We start from the raw sequence: 19,273 nt of genomic DNA, 5'->3' as shown, positions 1-19,273 counted from the left end.
ATCTAACAATTATAGGTGATCAAAGCCTGGCGCGCTATTCACATGGCTCTGGGATACCAGCATTTACAGATTATGATTCATGAAAGCATTCAGGAATGTTCACAACTCCCACATTAAGGCAAGGAATTAACTTGATTTTTATAGGTAGAAAAAAAATAAGGCACAGAGAGAATAAAGTGACTTATCCATGACCACATGGTTGCACAACTGGCACAACTAAGCCAGAGATCTCTGGCTATGAGACCTGCTCCCTAAACGAAACCAGCCTTCTGTCTCATAATTGTCATCCCTCCAACCTGTCACAGCACGAACATCTCTTTAATTCCAATCTCGTAAAATGGAAACTGCAGTTGGTTTCAGCCCATCTCAACAGAATGTTCCCTTAAATGCAATGATGAACCAGCCAAGTAACATTGTTTAGGAAGAATTCCATGACAACCGTTTTCAAGATACAGCATGAAATTTGAATATGGCATACCCAACCTGAAACCAAATCCAGTAGTACTGTCAGCTTAGTTTACACGTTACAAAGCCCACGTTTCCTCTCCAGCAATTAAGAGCATCATGTAGCGGCAACTCTGAACAGCAAGTCAATATGGCTGGACATCAGAAAAGCCCCGGGGTCTTTTTTTTTTTTTTTTTAAAAGCTTCATTTAAAGCTAGTATACTAAGTTGATCAAGTGAGCATTATTGAGCCAGGAGAACAGGGGTGATGCAAACTGAATAAAGTTTAAGTCAGATCAAACTGTCTTTCTAACACTCTCAGAAACTTGACCTGAAAACTCTCTCCTTACATTCCAGTTCATTTCCACTTCCCTCCTACTCTGTCATTCTTTCCACGCAATCCTCTTTCTACACGAGTGAAACACGCATTTCAAGGTTATCAGCCCTCTCTAGTCATAAGCATAAGCTCGAGAAGTCACAGGAAAATAAAAGACAAAGAAGGCATAAAATTAAGACTGTGACTCAATCTACAGAGTCCAGGTGAAAATCAGATATCAGACCTAAAGGAAGTTACTTCATGTCAGCTGATGCCTAGTCACTGTCTGTGTGCATGTTCTTGATTCCTACTGTAACAAAGACGACATTCATTCAATTATGTCTTCGGCCTGCTGGTCAAACTCCTTAAGGAGAACTTATCAGTATACAAAAGACCAAGTATCATGTGTAGAGCACATTCAGCCTATTTTGCCTAGGGTTAAATAGCCCTCTCAGTGCTTCACCCCGGTTTCTTTCAAGCCTTTGAAAGCCTCTTCAGGAACTGCTGGTTATCTTCTCCTTTGTGCCCAAGCTTTTAGAGTATCATTTAACTTCAGGCTCAGCCATCCACAAAATTAACCACACAATTTCGGTAAGTCATAGTAAGTCATCAAGTTGTTCTAAAAGGCACTTTTAGATACAAGATAGAAGTAATTCCAAGAACTCTTCCACTAAGAGTTGAAAAAACATTCCTTTAGCTGAAATCCCTGAACAAACACTACAGACTGAGAAGGAACAGGGAGTCAAGAGTCATGTACTAAGATTAGAACGGACTTGGATCTCAGGTGAGATACTTCCCTTCAGCAGGAATTTTGTCTCATCACAGACGATGTTGGCTAATGTCAACAACACAGAGAAGCTTTAGCAGAGGATTTTCAGCATATGCTGCAAACTTGGAGAAACAAAATTAATCACATTTTTACTACACTGTGTCAGAACAGCAATTACCTAGGGCAGAACAAAACCACTGGGCACTTGCACACAGAAGTCTCACTTATTTTATTTAAACCTCTAGATTAGAAGCTGGTTAACATGCTTCATACCTGGAGCTGTGCTTCACTCTTGGGATCCAAGGGTTTCTTATAGAGCAAGTGTAAATAGCCCAAGCTACAATTCCGCTCATTCTGCTCTCTAGCTTCTTCTACCCCTGCAAATCCCTCCAGCAAAGTTGTCTTCAGAATACTAATATCTCCATGAAGTGACTGCAAATAGAACACAAGGGACAAGGTTCAAAGTAACATATTTTCATTGCCGTCTCTAACACAGGAGCTCCTGCAAGCGTTTGTCTGAAAGAAAAAATGCAAATGTTGCCCCCATGCTAAAGCAGCATATTCAGAGGTTCCATCTACCTTGGCTCAGCACTAGCAGGTTAAATGGAAATACCAGGTGACAAACAGTCATTGCGGAGGAGTTTAATAGTTTGAAGATGCTCAGCCACAATGCTCACCTCTGTTGTCTCTTTAATTTCCAAGAGGAAGGTATGAAGATCATCTGACTCAGTTCGCAACATTTTCATTTCCTCTGGAGTACCCACTTGGAAACAGGCTTTGGAAGTCTGGACCTTCAGCTCCTCCATCTCCTTTTGAAAATGTGCAATCTGCAAAGCCAAGAAGTATGTACAGCCACTAAAACACAGCAGGGTCTGGAACTAAAGTCACAGATCATGTTTCTACAACACCATCAACACCTCTGACTTTACAGGAAAAGCAGGAAATTCTTCTTGCACAGCAACAGGAAGGAATACCCAATTTTTCCAGAACAGCAATTGAAATTAAAGATGACTGAACAGGACATACAAACAGCAAGTACAAAACAGGTTGACTATCTTGTGAAAAATTTCCATTCTGATTCCTAAACTATTGAAATACATCATCAAAATACACGTGGACTGAAAAGAAATGCCTGTGTCTCTATACAGTGGTCTTCCAGCTTCTAAAATGAAGAAAACTGTTTGAAAAAGTTCTCACCTCCTCTCTGATTCCTGCTATGACAGGGTCCGAATCCTTCCACTGGTGGACCTGTTTCTCTAAAGCAGCGCTGGGGACTGGTGATTTGCCCTGGAGGAAAAAACCAAACAACCTCACTCCAATATTAAAAATAAAGCCCTAGCAACAGGGAGTCTAGAATATCGAAAAAGGCCTGCTGTTAGAGCTCCATTCAGACACCAGTCACTAGCGAGGCAATTGTCATAAGCATAAATACTTGTTCCACTCCAAACTAAGAAAAGTATGTGCACATTCAAGGTAGTACTGCAGACTACCTGATGATACGTGGCTATAGCTTTGTGAAAGCAAAGGAAATCTTTGTGTGCTGCTCTGTGTTATTGTTTTGATTTTGTTATCCAAAGCCGGGGCCTCTCTTAAGAAACACCATCCAGACAAATCTTGGCTGCTTATTAGCTAGGAAAGCAGTTAAACCTCATTTCCAAAGCAATGGTAAGAATTAGTTTCTACAACTCTGACCATGGCAACATACATGAAAATTCTTTAAAGTTATGCAGAGAACACCGTTTTAGTCCCACTGATTAGCTAATATTTATTTATGTATTTTATGTCAAAAGCTATCTAGTTCTTGGACCTAGGAATACTCATTCAGCCCAAGGAATTCTAAGCAATTCACGAGCAGTAGAAAGCATTCCCTCTCTAAAAAAATCCACTCAAATTCTCATTACCGGAGTAGAGCTTGGCTTTGCTGCTGAAGAGTTGATTTTGGCTGTCTTCTGTAGTAAAGAACCTGAAGGCATATTTTGAGCAGGACGTGCCACTAGAATTTAAAAAGAGAAACAGTAATTTATGAACCTACATTAAGCTTGAGAAAACAGGTTGTGATCAGACTGGTTAATCGCCAGCCATCAAATCCAGCGGTGATAGAAGTAGAGGCCCTAGTGAAAGAAAACATCTTCCCCAGGTGCACTTTTACTCCCATTCAATTTCTCTGCTAATGGCAACAACCATTACTCCCAAATATCTGGCTGTACATTCCTGAAGGACCCCAAGACCCCTAATCACAATCATTTGAGAGGTGGAATATTATTCTGCTACCAGATATACGCAATCTAATTTAAACTTGCTTCTGAACACTGAACTCCAGACGCTCCAGATGCAAGTCAGGGCACCGATTTGCGTGACTGCCCAGAAATGTTCTTAACCAGAGCTATATTGCAGGGCACTGAAAACACCAGAACTTCTGGCAGAACTTAAGAAGTTGAACATATTATTTCCCATATGGAGAGCTGGCTCTGTGGGGAACAAACTGCACAAATGGAGAAAACTCTCAGTTTCAGTACTAACCCCATCACAGCATTATAGTGTGCGGATCTGCTGCATCAGTAAATGCAGCAGAAAAAAATAAAGGACGTGGCGAGGTTGATTTCATTTCTAAAACTTTCAGAACATTCTTTGTAATGTGTTGTTCCCAACGGCATGCATCAGACTCCTACCTGTGGCAGGTACAGGGGTTGAAGCCTTCAGTGGTGTGGTAGGAGAGGCAGAGGGTGGCGTGGACTGACCCAGAGGACCTCCAGAAGCAGTTTTTAAACTGGTTGAAAATGAAAACATTGTGGAACTGGCATGACCACCGCTGCTAGTGGGAGATGAGGTGTCTACAGCAGAGAACCTGCAGAAGAAAGCAGGGCATCCTTCAGCTCTGAACTGGTCCCAGCTGTTTCTCTCCATTCAAAATGAACCACTAAGCTCTAACAAATGAACCACCCTGGGGATCAGCAATAACTTAAGCTCTAGGTACAAAATTACAAGTGCAGCTGCTGGAAGTGGTGGGAAGGCACCCTTCAGGGTTATTTCTGAATATCTGGAACCATAAAGTCTGCTACCATGGATCTCCCTGTGAGCAAAAACTAAATGCCAGCAAAAACTACTACCCTGCTTCAAAACGCACCTCATCATTTTGCACAGAAACACCAAATATAGCAAATCTGAGTCACCCTTCAGTTCCAACCTTGCAGCAAAGTTCAAAGAGAAATTCTGCAAGAGAACATGAACTTCCATTCATCTTCAAACTCAGGCCCTCAAGGCAGCCAAGTTAAATATTCAGCCAATTCACAACCGTATCATTTGCTTTATACACAAAATATCAAATTTAAAAAGCCCTAAGAGCCACCATCAGATGCCGGTGTAGCAAAGACTACCCTAATTAAAAAATAATCATTTGAACCATCAGAAATTTCTTAAGATACATTTACATGAAAATTGCTCTCCACAGAAAGCAACTCCAATTAACACAGCCCTGCCTTTTGAACCATTCTTTCTGAAAAAGAGAGGTAAGTCTTGGGAGTTGGAGGAAAGAGAGGTATATGAAATCTGAGAACATTCATCACTCAAATCTATTTTGCTTAGTTTCTAACCAGCATCAGTTATCCTTCAACTGGCATGAACTCTCAGCACAAAGAAGCTTTGAAGACTTCAGGTCCTGTATTCACTGAGCAAGCATCCATTTAAGAACAAAAAAAAGGTCTGGCATCTCTATTCAACACAGGAGTGGGAAAAAAAAAAATCCATCAACTATGGATACAGCTCCTGCCCACCACTGCAAGTTACTCCTTAGGTTAGAGGTAAGGAACCTTCAACAAGAAGAGAAAGAAAATTGTGCTACCAGTAAAATACTAAACTAGTCACAAAAAAAATTCAAATCCCAGCATCCCCCAAGGGTCCTTCAGCCAATTCACCTTGAACCACAGCACTGGATTAACGTTTCATGCCTATGAAGCAAAGACATGAAAAAATGAAGTCTCTGATAATTTGGTAAGTTACCAGTATAACCTTTGGCAACTTCCTCGACTAATATTTTGTCCATGAACATCACCTCTACCATGGGAATCACTGAGGGTTTTTTTGTTGTTTTTTTTTTTTTTTTTTTACAGCCAAAGAAAACTACATCTTGGATAAAGAGGGGCTTCCTCAGTGCTTTTTTGGGAAGCAGAGAAAACAGCTGTCAGGGCAAAAAGACAAACTATTGTGTGATCTTCAGAACTACCACACGCTGTCCACATCTGGAGTGATTTAACAACTACCCAGCTACCGCATTATCTACTTTATCTTTGTATTTACTTCTCATTGAGGTTCACTTTGACTGAAGAAGCTGAAGGCGTGAAAGACAACTTCTGTGCAAGGGGTGTTGTGGAGGGTGGTGGCCCAGGTGAGCTGTCTGCAGCTGGTTTCAAGCTCATGGATCCAAAAGAGAAGGTGGTTGCAGTAGCCGCAGTGGTGCCTACAGAAGGAGCAGCTGTTACGGATGACTTGGGAGAAGCAGAGGAGAAAGAGAACGTTCCTGCTCCTGGACTGGGAGCCACAGCTTGCTTGGAGGTGTCAGTGGAAAAGGGGTAAGGAGGAGGATCGCTGGTTGTAGTGCCAGGTGTCTTCACAGTTGAAGGCATAAAGGAAAAAGCAGGTGCTCCACCTCCTGCTGGAGGCAGACTTGAGGCAGGGGCAGTAGGAGCAACACCTGGAACCGTGTCAGGCTTTACAGAAGTTGGCGGAGTGGTTGGAGATGCGGCAGTACTTCCTGCGGGAAGATAAACAGGTAAAGAAGAGACTCATTTGGTTGCCCTGACTAATGGAAGAAGGTACTGCAAGGCCAAATACTACTTGGTGGGGCAGTCAGGTACTATCTCACTCAACAGAGTGAGAAAGACAGAAGAGGGAGCAGGGATGCCAGTCCCCATGCCCAACAAGTTTTACAGAAATTACATAAAGTCCGAGTCATTATTAATACTACAGTTTTCACAAGTCTGTCCGGATTAATGTCGCCTGGAGTTTCCTGTGAAAAGCCTTCACCTTTTTCCACTGATTTTGATACGGTTCCTGCCAGCTCAAATTAAACAGGCTGTCAGCACACTAGCCAGCCAGCACTGCAGAGAGGAAGGCTGCCAGGCAAAATCATTCTGTTTGGAGAAGCAAATCTGGGCTTATGTAAGAAAGCGGTGGGTTTGCAATTACTGTATGCAGGCAGAGAAGCAGAACGACCAACTGACCTGCACACCCCAGCATAAGAAACTGCTTACTTCACGTTGCATATCACAACCAATACACACTCAGAAAAAGCTACTGCTCTACCTGCTAACACTTTTCACAGTACTGCATAAAGCTATCGTTTAAATAAGCTCTTGCTGCAGCCAAACACTTCTGATCACATCATGGCCTCCCATGGCAAAACACATGGAAGAAAACCCATCTCCTCTTTGGGGTATGCAGACCTTGCTCTGGGTCTTGCTCCTTGCCACCAAGCGGAGCCTGCAGTCACTGCTGCAGTTTCAGACACTGCTGCAGTTTCAGACACTGCTGCAGTTTCACTCACACCACCCCAAAGCTGGGCAAAGGGCCTCCTAGAATTGCTTTGGCCCTGTTCCCCAAGTGTTGATTGCACATTAGAATTTAAGTGCAGTCTGCAAAGTGCTTGAGATCTCCTATGGTAAACAGAACTAAATTTCACCCAGATGCGCAAAAGTTGAACTGTCCTGGGAGCAGAAAACACACAAGAATTGCTTCCATTATCATTATAGAAAAATAAAAAAACATTTTCTGTGACTGCATACATGTCTGAATACCGAACTTACAGAAAAAAGATCCACAAATGCAAGTGTTTCCTTAACCCACTGGAGCCCTTACCTGTTGATTTTGGTGCTCTCTCCCCTGCTGTCAGCAATGGCTCTGGGGTCACAATAAGCGATCTGACCCCTGGGTTTTGATTGATCATGTAAAATGGGCAGAGTACACCATCCGTAGAGAGCAAGATCAGAACGGGTGCTGGAGGAAGGGTCTTCTCATCACCTGCCAGGGACCATATACATGAGCCTTGCAACCAAAGTTTCCTGTCTTGTTCCTACTGGCATTGACACCATCGTGTGACTTGCTTACCACAATATTTCTTACACTTCTGCCTTCTTGATTTAAATTACATCTTTGTTCCCCTACTTCCCCCTGAATGCCCCGTATTCTTTTTTTCTTCTTTATTCTTTCCTATTCCTGACTTTTTATTTTATTAGTTCATAGACGAAAGACAGAAGGTTATTTTTGACAATTAAATATAATCTCCTGACTGTCAAAGCCTAACCTTAACCCATGAATTTCTGTGCCGAGCATTCTCATATTTTCAGGTATTCCTTTCTTTTCAGCTATATGCTGCTCCCTTCTTCAATCCTCAGCTCCTGTCAGCAACTCTCCACATTCCATTGGGTCCTGACAGACCACTAATATTCATATACATAAGGTAAGAAATAATTGCTAGATAGGAAGCTTTTCAAGTCTAAAGAAAGCCAACATTAAAAAAAAACATCCTGTAAACAACAGGCTGGTGATTTGAACCTCTGATATAAAATACTTCCATTCTGAGCAGCTTTGAGTTGGTATGCTTCAGTTCAAGTATTCTCAGAACAGTTGAAGGGTCTGAAGTACTCCATATATTTCTAAAACTTTTTCCGTAAGTGTAACTGTGCTTAATATATTTAAAAAAAAAGGAGTAAAACTAGGATGCAGGAAGAACTGCTATAATAATTTACACTGGTGCTTTTCTTCTGTTGGTCCATGCAATGGATGGCTACTTTCCCTCTATCTATTGGCTTTTGCTGGGGAAGGGCAGTTTCCACATGGAAACATGCTCCAGGACAAATATGGTTTCTTTTCAATCCAAGCTTGTTGTGAACCGCAAAGCCAAATAATGTGCAGCCAAAAAAGAGCTGATTGCACTCTGTGAGAACACACAGAACATGTCAGCAACAAGCTTCTCCAAAAACCATTCTATAAACTGAGGCAGCACAACCTGGGCTTAAAGAAGCTGTTCTGACAGACTCCTTAATCCACTAACTGTATAGATTAACAAAGAAAATACTTCAAATTCAATTTTGTGTTAAAGTACACAGTTTGACCTCAATTCCCTACTGTAGTTTTCATTCAGGTAAAGGCTGCTGCAGTTCACAGTTAATCGGCACCCTCCTGTGCTCTTCAGAAACTCTTGACTGCAGTACCTTCCACTCTGCCTGAAGGCATCTTTATTTCAGCGCCCCTGGGTTTCAAGGGAGAGTTTTCAGAATTCACTAAGGTACAGCACAATAGCTCAGATGTATCTTCAGCTTCAGCCTCTGACAATGTGCTTTGAAGAGCCTTCAGGCAGCGCAGAAGGTACAGCAATAATGCAGCTGGCTAGATGCAGAGCACAGCAGGGTTCAGTCAGTACAGGCTCCGTGCTTTAATGCAGAATTAAAACCTACACATTCACCTCAACGATCCTTGCTTTTTCTGGCTTTGAAACTAACCCCTTTTTGTCCTTTAGATCACTGCAAATGTACTTAATACAAACAGTTATGCAAAATGACACAAGTTACGAGCATAATGGAAGTCAGACAGGCAGTTTGAAATCCCTGATGTTAGAATGTGACCCCTTTAAACTCACTGCTATCCCAGTTCTGTGAAACACAGACATAACTCAGGTGCTTTCTCTTCCACATCTGTTACTGTAGCATCCCAATCTGCTGCAAGCTTTCGGGAAGAACCATATTTAACACCTTGCCATTTAAATCCTTACACAGAAGTAATCACTCATGTGCTGTGTGCTTGCTATAAAGATGTAGGACAGATTCTGTCAGCCTCCCTTTCAGAACCATCTCCCAGGACCCTAAGCACCAGATTTCCCCTCAAAAATCTCTCTTATTTCTACTGTTGGACTATTCCACAAGAAAAACTAACAAGACTCACTGATTGGGATGGGCATGTTACTGGTGTAGTCCACAGCAACACCAACAGGCAAAGTATCATCACTCTTATCTGTCACGGGAAGTTCTGCTCTGCTGGAGTCCTCCAAAACCCATGACTCCCAGTTCTGCAAGAAGCAAAAATATTATTTTGACCACTGCTTTCCTGTGTTCAGTCTTCTTCAGAACATTAGTCTACTGCCGTTGAAAGAGGAGATTGCAAAAAAGCTGGAGAGGATCTACCTGCCCTGTCAGATAAACAAACGTCAGAATTATCAGGGCCCTCCACAGATTTGTCTGTGGTTTCTTCCACAGCACTACATGTCAGAGTTGAGGTCAGACTCAAGGACAAACAGTCAATGTTTTACTTCAATATGACCTCATATGAATCACTTTTTATTCCAGAAAATTTGACCACATTTTTAGACTACCAACCAAATCACGAAAAATAGACTTGTGGTACTTGGTTCACAACATGCTGTGTTTGTTTATCCCTTCTCCTTTGTGTCACTCATCTCCTGGTCATCTAAGGCTTACATTTACATTAATATTTTGTGCAACTCAGATGTAAAAAGAAAGGCATTTGATTTTTTTTAAGCATACCATTTTGTTATATTTCAGATCTTAGAAACGTTTTACTTGCTTAGATTTTCAAGAAATGGGAGGTACATATGCACAAGTGCAACAGGAAGAAAAATATTACCTGATCTCCTTGCCTTGCTAGGATGCTGACTTCTGTGGAAGCTGCTGAAGCTGCCAGAACTAAATCCCTGTAAGCATAGATTAAAAATAGGTTAAAACAGCATGACAATCCATGGCAAGGTCCCCAGCTCCCCTAATCATCATCATACTCATATCTATAACAGTTATAACAACATGAAATTGACTACTCCTCCCAAGGTGAGGGAAACACAACCAGCTATATCACTGTAGAATGTTTGTTTTCTTCAGAACTAGTAACCAGGGTGTGACTCCCCCCGCCAGCCACTGCATCTTCATAAATAATGATGGTCCATGTCACGTACTTGAAAAGTGAAGAAAAGCTTCTTCACACAGATACAGTTAAGAATGACATAAACGCATGCTTTACCTAATGTGTGACTTACAGTCTCAGGGGAAATTGTTACAATAGATTTTAAAGGATCTTATGTACCTGTATGAAGTAACACATGTTCTCATCAGAAAAATGAGTACGTCAGTATGGAGATAAAGCACGCGAGAAAAATAAGCTGTACTTCTATAAAGCATTTTCAAAGTTATAATTTCATTTGGCTCATATTCGGGTGTTACATAGTTTACAGAAGGGAGAAACAACACAAGGAGAAGCCTAGATGACTCAGACATGCACAATAAGGGAAAGACTGCCACAATTCCTGCAACTCACCATTCCTCAACATAGTTGAGGAAGTAATGATGCTGTCTCTCCGTGCAGCTCCCATAGCAAGGTTCCATGAAATTCACAAACTTCTCCGGCCTCTTCTCTTCCTTTTTCTATAAGACCAACATTGATAATTTACCTTCTAGTACAGAAACCAAGTAATTTCCCAAAAATATGAGTGCATCATAGTCATAGGGTACAGCAATAATTGCCTACATACTTCAGAAGAGATCAGGCGTCATGAGACTACTTGAAGAACAAAAACAAAAACAACTCCTCCAAAAGATAAAGGGACAAGAAAAAGTTTACCAGGGCCTTACCAGTATAAACAAGCCTAAAAACATCCTTAACCTAAACAAATACACACACACAAAAATCCGTTACATATATTAGGACTCTACATGAGGTAAAGTTTTTTCCTGAGCGTCTGCTTCAGACTATAAGTCTTCACATCATAATTTGATGTCATCAGACAACTGGTTGCTGATAAGTTTTCACATGGATGTTACTTCCTCCACCTAGTCCCTGTCCAACCCCAAAACCATGATTTACAGTAGGATCTGTGACTGACCACAGCTGTTGCAAAGAAGCTGACTTAACCCACGTGGAAGTGGAGAGTGGTCTTCGTTTTAGATACCCAACTGTCAACTTTTGAATGGATCACCTGGTGGTGTAAACCTGGCTTCTCTGGAGTTCATTAAAAGGATGTGAATATCTCTCTGGTTTAGCCAGAGAGCATGGTGGAAGTCAACCTGGGGCTCAGCCCAAATAAACGGTATAAAAAGCTAAACAACTAGCGTAAGAATTTTAAAGAAAGGAATAGACTTCAGTTGGTTTCAAACCACGTATTCCTCCCTAGCAACCAGGGACACCCAGTGTCACGACAGCGAGCACACAGAGACAGGTAACAGGAATCACATTTGTACTGTGATCTAACCGTAAATTGCAACTGCTGTATTGTGCCTGCACAGACTTCAGTATCTGTATCACTTCTCTAAATTTGAAGTCCCACGTAACATCAAGTATCTTCCAATAAGAGAATGTGATATTAAACATTTCACCCCCTGCGCATGGAATACCTAAAAGAACCTGGTCAGAGATTACTAGACTCTGACAGTATCAAACTTCAATTCCGAATGATGCCAATATGGACAATAAAAGCAGCTTGCCATTGTAATCAACAGGTCAAGAAGAAGCAACAAACAGTTCTGTAGCTGAGACTTGTTTGCACTTACAGGCAATATGGCTATGACCACGTCTGGAGGTGTTTCCAGTGTCCCATCCTCAGCTGCATACACAATAGTAAAGACATACGTGCCAATCCACAGTACATCCAGAACTGGAAGAGAAGGAAACAAATACCTCAGCCAGGAACACTTCAGAATACTTCCTCATATAGTGATTTTAACTATGCTCAACTCACAAAAGTAACATGACACTGCTAGCAAATAAGGAACACGCTATCCTCTAAACTACCAGGATTAAGAATTTTAATGATCTGTCTGCAAAACATCAGTCACACTAGCAGGAAAACTATTTGATCCCAGAAATTCTAAATACAAACCAAAACCATGCATTTGATTTGCTTCGAGATATCATGGGCCAAACAGCACCACTGTTTCTAAAAACAGATAATATTTTGACACACCCAGATGAAGTGCTTCTGCTTTTCTAACCTTACTGTCTTGACACTTTACTGAAGAGTCAAAATGAAGAAATGAAACTTGCACGAAACAGGAGAATGGATTTATATCCAGAAATCTCCATGCTGAAGGGAGGTTACTTGTGATAGTACTGTTACATCAGTGAGCAAAAATTAATTTTTAAAAAAGCATATTTAAAACATTTTAGAAATAGACAAGGACTTTGGCCCACAGTTTTTCTACACAACCTAGAGATAAAGCTTTTTCCCCTCGAATAATTAAAAAGCATAATGCAATTATGTAACCAGGGTACTATACAGCGGCAGTAACTAAAAATAACAGAGGAGGAATGAGAAAAAATATTTTAAAAGAGGAAGCAAGTTTAAAAATAAGAAGCTGTACCTTTAACAGGATTTTCTGGTTCATAAAAGGGAGGACAAGGGATTACTTTCTTCTCCTGTAGATTCTGTAAATAAAACAATCTTAAATACAAAGACCCCAGACAAATCCAACTGTAAGTTTTGGAGAAAGCCCAGAGAGCTGGTTTAGAGCAACTTACACACTCCTTACCACTCATCACATGCCACTCTGACGTCACTACATTTAAGTAGTAGGTGCAAACATTAAACTAAACCCAGCATTGGTCTAAGACATTTAATAATAGTGAAGTGGATGGGCATCATCACATGGCTCACACCATGTGCCAGCCAACCAAATTCTATAGACCCAGATGCAAAGGAAATAAAGCATTTTGCAAACCAGTGAGCAGACACCAGGTCTTACTGGCAACAATACTTACAGGCAGATACTGCACCACAGTGCCATTTTGCCTCCCTACAGCCAGTTGTTTTCCCTTCGGGCTCCAACACACTAAGCAAAAAAAGAGAATTTTATCAGCAGTAAGGAAATTACAGTTATAAGGTCCCACAAAAGCAGTACCAGTAAGTCAAAACTGCATATTTTTCCTCTGCAAAAATCCCATAAAGCTGAACAATTAATTTGCCTTTTCAATTACAGACAGCAAGAAGAGCTGGAATTCTCAGCATTCATACCAATGAAGCTTCAAACAGGTTTAACCTTCCCTCACACCTGCTGCTGCACAGCCTTACATTGCCCTGTAGTGGATGCTCACAGCCACTTAGGAATGTAACAGGTTACATCTCAAACACACACTTCAGTTGGCACAAGCATATAGGGACAAATTAAACTGAGGAGAGAGGCCTAAAAGTTATATCAGAGCTGTCACAAAGATGCACAGATCGTGCTAAATCTGGGAGAGGGGGGCACAGTGCTAATTACTGATGTGATTACATCCGTGCAGTTTAGGTTTACACCACATCTGCTCGGGATCAAAACAGGGCAGTGCGGTAATCCTCCAGTCACAGAGAAAGCAAGGATGCTCAGATCAAAACCCAACAGGCGATTACCACAGACTTAGTTGTACGCTTCCCTGCGAGTGACAGTCAAGCCTGAGACTGTGCAGAGCACAGGCAGGCACGGTGGACTCCAACTCACTGGCTGCAGCTCCTCCAATCAACTGGGAAAGAGCAGTTCCATCGCGCCCCATTTTCAGAGTCTTAGGGATTTTAAATCCTTCCTGTTTGCATTTTCTTTTTATTTTTTTAAGAAACCACCTCCCTGAGACAAACTTTCTTACGCCTGCCTATCCACCTCTATTCTCACGTGCCCAACGTTCTGTACCTCGCCCAAGGCTGCCACTCACCAGATGTAACAGCCACAGAGGACGGCAGCGTGGCGTACACTTTCACAGAGTCCGTGACCTGCAGGACAGAGATGCTGCCATCCGACAGGCAGATGGCCACCATGGTGGGGCTAGCAGGGTTCCACTTCAGGTCGTTGACCATCGCTGCGCTTCCCGAGTCCTTGGCCAGTTTGTGATAAGCAAAGGGACGCTTCTGCTGTTTCGCCTTTTACAAAAGACAAATATTTGAGACAGTCAGAGACAGCATGAAAACAAGTTCTCACAAAGTCACAATCCAAAGCAATTCTGGTCTCCCTATAAATTAATAACTGATGGAAATAAGTGGGGTAACAGCTTTTAAGCTAAAAAGAGTACATTTACATTAGATAGTAGGAAGAAATTCTTTACTCTGAGGGTGGTGAGGCATTGGACCAGACTGCCCAGAGAAGCAGTGGATGCCCCATCCCGGGAAGTGTTCAAGGCCAGGTGGGATGGGGCTTTGGGCAACCTGCTCTGGTGGGATGTGTCCCTGCCCATGGCAGGGGGGTTGGAATCAGATGATCTTTCACGTCCCTTCCGACCCAAACCATTCTATGATTCTAAAAAGCATATTTTGAGTTTAATGAAAAACTCCTTTACAAGACAGAGAAGCAGAAAATCCCACCTGAGGCATGACACTCCTCGTGCTGTAATCTGGGTCAAAGAAAAAAACCAAAAAACTCTTGCATGTACTTTACCTGATTAAAGAATGTGCGGACGTCAAAAAAGCCGATGAAGGAACCAATGTCACTGGACATCATACAGACAGACAGCGTGAGATTATCACAGCTTAGAGCCAAGTGCTGCACAGGAAACTTCATGGGAACTAAGGTACTCTGGACATTCTCCACTTGAAACACAAAAAACAAGCGAGATAAGATGAAGCGTACAAATTTAAAGAGCAAAAACTTTTAAAACAGTCCAGAAAGGACAAGTTTATGCAGAAGTCACTTAACAGACAATCCTATAAAAAAGTGAAAGCAAGCCCCTTCATCTCTATCAATAAAGTCTCAAGAGTCTCTCAAATTTCTCAGAAAAGGAAATGTCCCTTTCCTTCCTCAGTAACCTGTAAGAAAAACCAAGCGGACACATTTTAGGTTTTACTTGCAGTGCATATGGGAACTTTGGGTAGCACAGTTACTAAGGACAAGATGAGAATGAAAACCAAGTGGTTTTCGTTGCCACCACATTTTTATGCCATCAAATGCACTTTGGTTGTGAGGTGGCAGAACAGTCACTGCTTCCCCTCTCGCAGGAGAGTCCAAATAGAGAGCTTGGTGTGAGAACTGTGTCCCTCTCCATTCGCCTACATCCCCGACCCACACGCAGGCCCATGGCTCAGAGACTGGCTACAAGAGCACGTGGCCGCAAGGAAAGCGCTGTGTTTTCGGGTAGGAAAAGCCAGCCTCACTGCATGGCACTGACACAGGTACCCAAACGTGACTGGCACCTGAAAAAGGCACTACCAGCATCCTGGTGGCTTGTTCCCAACGATTACACTTTATTTCAGTTAGAGGCACAGCAAATATTGGTCCTGCCTTCTTATACAAGAAAGCACGGTAATTTCAAGCACGCCGAAGACCACAACAAGGACTGTGTCAGAAGCCAAGAGCTCCACAGCATAAAACCCAGACAAAGCCGTCTCTGCAACGACCACGAGCCATAAGCGCGCCTTACCGATTTTATTGGGATCTTCTCCCAGCTGATTTTGCATGAGAAGATTTCTGGTCTGGAAGATCTGCAGGCTGGTTCCTCCTCCAGCAAAGACCAGTCCGTACTTGTTAGACACCGCGAGGAGGCTGGAGCGCTCTTTGGGGAGATCGTCAGGAGCATCAAAGATGCGGACCTTCTTCAGTGCTCTGAACTGAAAATCCTGTTGTGAGAGAGAGCAGACGTAGCTGTACGCGTGCAAACGAAGAGGAAGACATTACTTTGGTCTCTCTAAGACAATACGTTGAAAGTCTCTCCACGAGAGCTGCACAACACCCACATCCATGCTACCGCTCGCCATCCTATCACCTTTTCTGTCTTCCCTAAAAAGACAGAGATCACACCGCAGTTTTGCCACTATTGGGACACCGGCTGGTTCTCTCTTCTACCCAACAGCCTTTTTTTCATAAAACTTGCAGGAGCTGAATCTCAGACATCTAACTCCTCTCAGAAACACGCCTGAAACCAGCCAGTTGACACAGAAGGGGGAAAAAAGAAAGAAAAGGGAACAAAGCAGAGACAAAATGTGCTAGAATAAAACCTGTTACCTTAAAGCTACAAAGCACACAACTACTTAGTTTTTGTTTGCTTTTGTAGCAGAACAGATAGGGTTAGGCCTTCCACCCACCACCAGCAATTACTCTGTATAACCAGATTTATTTCGTGCATTTGTTTCTCTTATAATTTACATTGTCCTTTTGTAAAAGGAGAAAGAGGAAAGCAGGGTGAGAGAGAAAACTGCAAAAACACAAACTGAATTAAGGACCAGCAGCTGCACTATAACCATACAAAATGAGCCGTACACCTTAGGCAGGAGCCTCTCTTCTCCAACCACTGAGCAGAGCACTGCATCTAACGCCAGTAACTCAAATCAAGCTTCTGGTTTTTAGCTCGTTTTGCCAAAGCACGGAGTAAGTGCCTTTCTGCAACCTGAGAGGACTGCAGGAGCTCAGAACCCTCTGCGAAACGAGCAGCCCAACTCCTTTGCGGCAGGTGCCTGAGCAAAAAGCAGCCGCACAGATTCACAAGGGCTCGAGCAGCCCGCACAGACAGCCCCATCCTACTCGCACAGCCCCGTCCTGCTCACACAGCCTCACCGCAGCGCTCTGGGACACACACGGGCGGGCTGGGCTGGCAGCACGGCTCCGCTGCATGGTGCCCGAAGGCAGACAACCACACACACTGGTCCCAAAAGCAGATCCCCAACAGAAGGCCCCACCAGGAGAGCTCAGAATCCTCCAGAAGAGCTCAGAACCCCCTCCCTCCTCTCCCCAACGGACTCCACCTGCCTCTCCCAGCAGCCCCCCGCAGCTCTGAAGAAACCCAGCAGAGCCCCCAACCCCTTCCTGCCCCCCCAGCCTCCCCCAAGCCCCCCTCCACCACACCCCAAGCCACTCTCTCCCTCCAGCCCTCCACAAGTGCTCCCCAGACGCCACCGAGACCCCCCCCCAGGGCCCCCCAAACCCCTAGAGGCTCCCCAAGAGCCCTCCCCGCCCCCCCAAACCCCTTGGGACTCCCCAAGAGCCCCCCCCGCACCCCCTGCGCCACCCAAACCCCTGGGGGACTCCCCAAGAGCCTTCCCCGTCCCCCCCAGCGCCCCTCAATCCCCTCGGGTCCCCCCAAGAGCCCCCCCAAGCCCCTCTCACCCCTGGTGCCCCCCCCAGCCTAGGCCGAGCCCCCCCCCAACCGCCCGTAACCGCTCCCCCCCGGCAGCCTGCCACCCCCTGCGTGCCCAGGGCCGCCCCCCAGCCCGCCACAGGCTGCCGGCTGCCGGCCCGCGCCGTGCCTTCATCTCCCGCTCGGGGATCACGTTCATGTCGTCCCCCATGGCTCCGCGCCCGGCCCCGTCGCCTCAGCGTCGCCGGGGAAGCTCCGCTCCGCTCCCCTCCGCCGCCGCCGCCGCTTCCGCTTCCGGCGGGGCCGCTCTAGCCGCGCCGCTCTATGCTCCGCGGCCCGCTGAGGGGGAGGAGTCCTCCAAGGGGGGGCGGAGGGGGAAATAAGGGGCGGCTCCTGGCGGCGTGAGGGCTGCCGAGGCTCGGCTGGAGGCTGTGTTTAATAAAGTATTTGTTGTGCGTGTTCTGCTTGCTCTGCGCTGGTTGCGGGCCTGCTGCAGGACGCACCCCATAGCCCTGAGGGGACCCCATGGCGCTGAGGGGACCCCACGGCCCTCAGGGACCCACCGGGTCGAGGCGTTGGCACGGGTCTGGCCGCCAATGAAGCCAGAGCCATCCCTCCCAGCCCATCAACCTCCGTGGGGGGCTGTGGTGCTGCTTCCCCAGTCCCAACAGTGCTGCACCCCAAAGAAATCCCACTCCCTCAGTGGGGGCAAGTGTGGTCGGGTGCTGGAGGCTGGTCCTTGCGCACCGCCAGGCACACACTGAGGTTGAAACGATGAAGCACTGCAAGGGGAAGACACCCTTATGGTGCTTTGAGGCCCCACCAAAGTAGCCCTTGCTTTGTCAGTCAGAGCAAGGCCCAGGTGTCCTCCACAAAATCATCTAGGTTGGAAGAGACCTCCAAGGTCACCCAGTCCAACCTCTGACCTAACACTAACAAGTCCTCCACTAAACCATATCGCTAAGCTCTAAATCTAAATGTCTTTTAAAGACCTCCAGGGATGGTGACTCAACCACTTCCCTGGGCAGCCCCTTCCAATGCCTAACAACCCTTTCAGTAAAGAAGTATTTCCTGATATCCAAGCGTCCTTCCTCGCCTCCTCCTGGCTGAAGCTCAGGGGCTCACCTCCCACCCAGCACACCCCCACAGGGAGCACATCACCCCAACACAGCCCTGTGGCGACACAGACACATTGGGAAAGGCTGTTCCCAGCTCCAGGAGCCTGCACTTCATTTTATCTAGGATCAAAAAGGCATGGATTTCCACACAGATAACAGTAGTGATATGTGCAGGTAGTGACCCGAAGTATAGCAAACCACAACTAAATTCCCACATGATCCTTCCCCCCCCCAAACTGAACAACAGCTTTAACACACAGCCCAGAAAAGCAGGTGCATTCCTAGAGGCTAACGGGCAGCAGAAAGCAGACAGGGCTGTGATCTAAGGGCAGCTCTCTCCTTTTGAGGAATACATGGATAAAGCATACCCACTCATTCCCCTAGGAAGCCTGGTTTCCATTTTGATAACTCACATCAGATAAGAACCTCAGGCAATTGCTTCAAGAGCAGAGAGCATGAAAAAAAAAAAAGTAATCTTACATGAGAAGCATTGCAAGTGTCTGCTCCTGATAAACAAGTCATTCCTTAAAACAAGCACTGCCACCTGTTTTCTTTAGAGAAAAATCAGAGGCTGGCTTTCAGGAGGTGGCCTCTGCATTTTGTAACACA

General features: G+C 44.6%; 1 protein-coding gene across 2 annotated transcripts in view; it reads right to left on the bottom strand.

The window, feature by feature from the left end:
- Positions 1 to 17,886, bottom strand: part of NUP214 (nucleoporin 214) — a 45,187-nt gene extending 27,301 nt beyond the window's left edge. Inside the window, exons 1-17 of one of the 2 annotated variants that reach the window (XM_083807159.1) lie at positions 17,716 to 17,886; positions 15,897 to 16,092; positions 14,918 to 15,069; positions 14,202 to 14,406; positions 13,278 to 13,348; positions 12,881 to 12,944; positions 12,071 to 12,174; positions 10,842 to 10,948; positions 10,161 to 10,227; positions 9,462 to 9,585; positions 7,380 to 7,541; positions 5,823 to 6,276; positions 4,199 to 4,374; positions 3,431 to 3,522; positions 2,727 to 2,816; positions 2,207 to 2,356; positions 1,803 to 1,961 (exon numbers count right to left, since the gene is read on the bottom strand). In XM_083807159.1, coding sequence (XP_083663285.1) covers positions 1,803 to 1,961; positions 2,207 to 2,356; positions 2,727 to 2,816; positions 3,431 to 3,522; positions 4,199 to 4,374; positions 5,823 to 6,276; positions 7,380 to 7,541; positions 9,462 to 9,585; positions 10,161 to 10,227; positions 10,842 to 10,948; positions 12,071 to 12,174; positions 12,881 to 12,944; positions 13,278 to 13,348; positions 14,202 to 14,406; positions 14,918 to 15,069; positions 15,897 to 16,092; positions 17,716 to 17,757 — 2,415 coding nt within the window. In that variant the 5' untranslated portion in view covers positions 17,758 to 17,886. The remainder of the gene's footprint in view (positions 1 to 1,802; positions 1,962 to 2,206; positions 2,357 to 2,726; positions 2,817 to 3,430; positions 3,523 to 4,198; positions 4,375 to 5,822; positions 6,277 to 7,379; positions 7,542 to 9,461; positions 9,586 to 10,160; positions 10,228 to 10,841; positions 10,949 to 12,070; positions 12,175 to 12,880; positions 12,945 to 13,277; positions 13,349 to 14,201; positions 14,407 to 14,917; positions 15,070 to 15,896; positions 16,093 to 17,715) is intronic. The other variant, XM_083807158.1, reaches the window with a different exon arrangement.
- Between the last annotated feature and the right edge of the window lie 1,387 nt (positions 17,887 to 19,273).

This window comes from Anser anser, assembly GCF_964211835.1.
Source record: "Anser anser genome assembly, chromosome: 21".
Classification (NCBI taxonomy): Eukaryota; Metazoa; Chordata; class Aves; order Anseriformes; family Anatidae; genus Anser; species Anser anser.
Note: the sequence above shows the minus strand (reverse complement) of the source record. Positions and strands in the feature narration are given on the sequence as shown.